Source organism: Saccostrea cucullata, unplaced genomic scaffold (genome assembly GCF_032062105.1).
Source record: "Saccostrea cucullata isolate Sc308-1 unplaced genomic scaffold, CSIRO_AGI_Scuc_v1 ctg2160, whole genome shotgun sequence".
Classification (NCBI taxonomy): Eukaryota; Metazoa; Mollusca; class Bivalvia; order Ostreida; family Ostreidae; genus Saccostrea; species Saccostrea cuccullata.
Genome location: NW_026937501.1, coordinates 72,902 through 79,050, shown reverse-complemented (window position 1 = coordinate 79,050; position 6,149 = coordinate 72,902). Strand labels below are relative to the sequence as shown.

General features: G+C 36.0%; 1 protein-coding gene across 1 annotated transcript; it reads left to right on the top strand.

Annotated features, from left to right (window-relative positions):
• The first annotated feature begins 472 nt into the window (after nucleotides 1-472).
• Nucleotides 473-5,133, top strand: LOC134248294 (low-density lipoprotein receptor-like). The gene is made up of 5 exons (XM_062730705.1): nucleotides 473-563; nucleotides 3,143-3,280; nucleotides 3,418-3,546; nucleotides 4,457-4,566; nucleotides 4,651-5,133. The coding sequence occupies exons 1-5, from the start codon at nucleotides 524-526 to the stop codon at nucleotides 5,068-5,070; spliced, it is 837 nt and encodes a 278-aa protein (XP_062586689.1). The 5' UTR covers nucleotides 473-523; the 3' UTR covers nucleotides 5,071-5,133.
• Nucleotides 5,134-6,149: the final 1,016 nt, after the last annotated feature.

Sequence of the window (6,149 nt, the reverse complement as noted above, 5' to 3'; positions counted from 1 at the left end):
AAGTATTTATCATCCCCCCTTTTAAAACAGATTATGCTTCAAATATATGTCATTAAAATTTTGCACATGAGAACTTGCAATCATGCTTCCGCCTATCAGTACTCTCAGTACTTTGATTGTATTTATACGTCTATACATATAGATAGTGAAAGGGAGGCTCTTGTTTTAATAATTACGTTTACAATAATTGAATTATGTTCCTTTTTAGGTGTCTATCATCATTGTAGATTTCATTCAAATAGAAAACGTTAATGATCCACTCCCACACCTTTATTTTTTTTTTGACAGCCACCTTGTCTGCAGAGAGAGGGAGGGGGAGAGAAAAAAGACATGACATTAAGTTTTAATTTTTTTTCGTTTTTTATTAATTTCATCCAGCTACAACTATCTTATGTCAGAATATATTAAATACGTAACCATTTTATTGTAGATCATGTTAAAGATTGCTGGAGGTGAATAACTAGTCACAAAATTTACTTCAACACTTGGCATTATCTTTGTGGAATCAACAACGATAAGACGCATGGTGGCGAAATATCTAACCTTATTCTCTTTTTTTACAGGTTAGTCTTGATGCCATTTAGTATCCATTTACTAAGAAGTAGTAACTTCTAGTAGTAAACAAGAACTATTTGAATGAACTTACGATAACTTGGGTTATAGTTTTTATTGTGTTTGATTTAAGGATATGCGACTTTAAGATAAAACTTGAAATTCAATCCTTTATGTATTCACGCGACACTTGTCTACAAATGAAAGTTTATAATCTATTTAGACTCGTACTGTAATGTAGTTTAAGATATATTTTAATATGAAACTATATATTGTCTGAAATGTATTGAGATGACGAACAGAAGTCAAGTTCAGAAGTATATTCAAACAATACAATTCAGTAGCATAGCAAACATGGGCCTCTAAAACATAAGAGGTGAGATTGGATGCCATGCAGGACTGAGCATCCCCTGGTGACCAGCCACACCCATTCATATTAATATTTCAAGGCTCGTCGACCCTCTAATATGAGTTAACTCTGAGAGCAAACGTGAACCTCTAAAACATCAGAGTTGGGATTAGATGTCATGTTTCGCGTCTTGTTTGATCTGATGATCCCGCCTGTCAACTCGATATGATATGACTCCTTGGATCAAGTTACTGTAATAATGATAATATATATACCAGACAATTTTTGCTTGCTGTGGGGTATGGAAAAGGGTAGAATACTGTGAAAATGTTACTTACTGAGTATTTTGAATAAAGGTTTTCGAGAAGTTGTTGACAGCCATAATCATTTAGAAGTCGTGCATATCATAAAACTCCTTTTTTAACAACAGACACCGCACATTAAAAAAATCTATCCAAAGTATCGATCTTAAGGATGACGTTTACTCAGGATTCAGAAAACAGAAGGAAATTTTATAAAGTTAAATCCATAGTTGTTCTAAATGGATAAAATAACTAAATTTTAGCTCAATGTCAATTTAACAAGAGGCCCATGGGCCTTATAGGTCACCTGAGCATCATGCAGTAACTTTCAAGTGACTGAATTTGCTTCATGTTTTAAGCTAGATGCTATGGCATTCACAATTTTGAAAGAGGCACCATTGCTCATTATAACGCCAGACTTATACACTTAGCAATTGCTTAATTTGGTTACTTAATATCCATAGGCAGGGTAGGGGAACAAAAATGCATTTCAACTAACCAGTAATATTCAGCAATAATTAGTTGTGCCCCTAACACTGTGACATAAACCCCTGACCCTACATCCACACATGGCACAATTTTTAAAAAGGCGCCCTTGTTTATCAAAAAATAATGTTTGATTAATACAAAGGAGCAGATTCATTCTCAGTATATAAGTAGAGCCCCCCCCCCCCACACACTGGTACCCCTGACCCTGGGGCCTTGAAATTCACAATTCTGGAGAAAGGGCCCTTACTCATCATAACTATATATGTAGTTCATATGCTTAATACCCAGGAGAGATGAAAATTTTCAAAGATTTAATGTATTTTCACTATATAATCAATAGAGCCCCCCCCCCCAACAACCTCTGACCCTGGGTCCATGTTTTTCACAATTCTGGAATAGGCACTCTTGTCCATCATAACTTTGTACTTACATAGTTTATTTAATACCTAGGAGCAGTGAAGAAGACTTTCAAAGAATGAATGTATATTTTTCACTATATAATCAATAGAGCCCCGCCGTAACACCAGAGCCCCCTACCCCTGGGCCATAAAATTCACAATTTTGGAAGAGGCACTCCTGCCCATCATACCTTTGTGCTTAGTTAGTTTATTCAATACCCAGGAGCAGAGAAGAAGATTTTCAAAGAATTAATGCATTTTCACTATATAATCAATAGAGCCCCGCCGTAACACCAGAACCCCTGAGCCTGGGGCCATAAAATTCACAATTTTGTAAGAGGCAGCCTTATTCAACATAACTATGTACTTGGTTTGTTTATTTAATGCCCAGGAGCAGAGAAGAAGATTTTCAAAGTAATAATGCATTTTCACTCTATGATCTATATAGCCCCGCCCTAGCACTAGAACCCCTGATCCCGAGGGCCATGAATTTCACAATTTTGGTAGAGGACTCAATGCTGATTGCAATCATGCAAACAGTTTGACTGCTTGATATCCAGTAGTAAAGAAGAAGGTTTATAAAAATTGTATCAATTATAGTGGTTTTGGCCCCACCCCTCAGGCCCCGGGGGGGGGGGCAGGGACCATGAAATTCACAATGTTTGTTCCTCTTCACCAATAGATGCTTTATGCCAAAATTGGTTGAAATTGGTTGAGTAGTTTCAGAGAAGAAGCTGAAAATGTTCAAATGTTAACGCACAACGCACGACGACGGACGAAAACGGATAGCAATCGGTCATCTGAGTTTACTCAGGTGACCTAAAACTTTAATGTTTTTTTATTTGAAGAAAATATAAAGGAATAAATGTCAATGTAGGGTACTTATGCAGAGGAAATTCGGACTAAATTTTTAATTTTTCATTTAGGTCAAAATCTTTTATTTCTTGGAATATTAATCACAATGTAAAGGTTACATGTATTTTTAGACATTATTTTGCAAATATTACATGGGTCAAACCTTATAATTTATTTCAAAAAATTGAATACTTTAGGTACATTTGGATTTCTCGTCACCAATCACACCTGCGTTCATGACAAGTTTAACTGCCAAGATGGTTCATGCATCCCCATTAATTGGCGCTGTGACAATGAAATAGACTGTAAAAGCGGAATAGACGAAGATGGATGTCGTAAATATAGCAAGACTTTAAATTTAAACATATGTTTGCCAAACACATACAGCAAAACTCCCTGTATATTGAATGAATAATGCGAAAGTACTTAATGAGAAGGTAGCAACATTTAATAGAATTAAAAATATTAACAGATAATAAAACAACATGCAGCGGTGGTTCCTTCCAATGCAGCAGTGGTGCATGCATTCCGCACAGATGGCGCTGTGATGGGGAGATGGACTGTAATGATGGGTCAGATGAGCAGAAATGTTCATCCTCAGGTATCAGGTTCAAAACTTATACCTAATTTGAAAATATGTAAATCTTTAATGCTTGTTGTTGAAAAGATGCTTGATTTTCTGATTGGCAATATCTATTTCGTTTTGGGGGTTCAGTGGCCTTTTCAACAAAAATCTTACGACTAAGACAAAAAAAAAACAAAAAACTCACAGTCCTCAACGTATCAAAATTGTAGTAGGACATCAAAAAATCTTAGACTTCAATTAAATTTAGATACTTAGTAAAAATAATTTAAGAACAAACTTATTCAGAGAATCTATGTCCCCAGAAAAAAACATCTAAGTGGGAGGCTTTATTAAATAAGAGCGGATAAGACCACAGCGAGTTATCGTTTAAAATTTAATTGCAAAACTCAAAAAGCTTCTTGCGATATTGCCCGGGAATTTAAGTTACACACTCACACACACACAATGAATGCATTAATGACCTTGGCATTTGACCTTAAACAAAAAGGGTCTTTCTTAAGCCTTTGGGGGCTGTGGTTTATTATGTTTTTGCAAAAGCCCACAGGCTTCAAGATATCGCAAGGAAACCAGTGTTAAAACGGACAGACTTTACTTAATCAATTTTTCATGCCAACTTTTCTTCATATCCATACGAGTGAAAACCGCCTATGTGGATAATGTCTAGCACGCAAGAGCATACTCTACGAACGCACGATTTCCAACGTGATCGTTTATTTAGTCCTTTATTGGTTGAAGTTTTTCTTACTGTTAAACCATTCTATTAAACACCGTCTAGTAATTAATGCGCTTGTCTGATCATGACAAGAAGCACTTTGATTTTCTAGAGGATAATGTTAACCATGGCCCAGATCTGTATTGTATCAATGTACATTTTGAGCTTGATGTATATTTATCTACATATACTTGATTGTATTTCATTTTATAGTTTCGACATCGACCACCCACTCTACATCTCTGCCAGTGATTACGTCTGTTATAATGACATCAAGTTCCACAAGTTCCACAGAGAAAGCATCAACAAGCAAAACCACAATGGTATACTCAGGTCTAGTTTTCAAATATGATTAATATCATGCATTTCGAACAAAAATACCTTAATTTACACTTTTGTTTCCATAGAAACCAGATCCGAATTGCCGAGACGAACAATTAAATTGTCAGGTTTTAGTCGCCGACATAGATATATGTTCGATGCCGGTTTCTGCGCAACTTTTATGTGCTTCAACTTGCAACATGTGCAGCGGTTCTACTGGTTCACAACATGTGACAAACATTCATAGCTCTCAATCTTATACCAGTCACGTGAATCCAGGTTTCCCGACAGCTGCTCCAACTTCAACAACAACTGGAAGTACGCATGCTCCATACACAGCACCACCTACAGACGTAGCTATTTTGTCTGGTTGTGAAGATGCTGAGAGCAATTGTGCCCATCTTGTTAAAACTGTAAATATATGCAGCGATCCAGTAAAAGCAAAATTTTTATGCAAAAGAACGTGCAGTATTTGTGACGAAGCTGCTTCGAGTTTGGTAGGCTAAATAAACGGAGCTGTAACAGTTATGAAATTATTTGTGAAAGTAATCATTCTAAAAGCCAGGCATAAATAAGAACGAGTAATTTCTACTCTTTAGAAATTCTTGTCAATATCGCAATAAAATTCTAACATTGGAGAACTAATTAAAGCATAGGCGTCGGACGGGGGTGGGGGGTTAGACTTTTTTGCAAAGATACACATTATATAACATTGAAAATTGGGGGTTACCTTTTTTGTTGGTTTAGCCCCCCCCCCCCTTTCAGATTTCTTCCGACGCCAATGTAAAGAGTATACAGTAAGGTATCAGTCTTCAAAGGTAATGTAATATTGTAATGTAATATAATTTAAACCTTTGTAGTGATTACGTTAAATCAAATATAGTTAGTTACCAGCCCCTGTGATTTGGAAGTCCAGTTTGTCCTACAGTTCTTACAAGTTTGTTTTCATTTTCATTCGATTGCTTTCCAAAATAATTTATATTCATGAAATCAGTTTACCTGAATAATTAGTTATTCAATGCAAAGTTACTGAAAGTTCACTCGTCAAGTGGTTCAGAATACATGTATTTATCTTAGGACAATGACTTTCATCATCATATTAATCTTCTCAATCTGTTTGTCACAATATAGACATCTACGTAGATAATGTACCGACTGAACTACACAAACAATCATTGTCACCGCGAAGAATCAATTTTACGACTGAGCTGTATTGAACTCAACGACATACTTGGTGATGCAAAATGATCTTGAAATGGGATGATGTTTGATAATAAAATTTGATATACATATTTATCATAAGAAAATCTAGGTCAAATTCAATTGTGGGTTCGATCGAGCAATTTTAAACAGAGTAATGCCCTTAAAAATTCCGATTATTTGCAGTTTCCGTTTATTTTCTTTTTTAGAGGTTGCACATAGGGACATGAAACTCAGAATGTGAGGTTCTGTTTTGGGTACAATCCATCAAATCCTTATAATGTGTGTCCGGGGGGGGGGGGGGGGATACGTGTTGCACAAACTCCCGTTTAATAAAGTAATCGCGAATGTCAGATATTGACGCAGAAACACATATAGGGTTCGA

Coding starts and splice junctions, on each gene's coding strand:
- LOC134248294 (XM_062730705.1), top strand. CDS start 524: ATGGTGGCGAAATATCTAACCTTATTCTCTTTTTTTACAG. Junction 564..3,142: donor CTTATTCTCTTTTTTTACAG/GTTAGTCTTGAT, acceptor TGAATACTTTAG/GTACATTTGGATTTCTCGTC. Junction 4,567..4,650: donor CAACAAGCAAAACCACAATG/GTATACTCAGGT, acceptor TTGTTTCCATAG/AAACCAGATCCGAATTGCCG.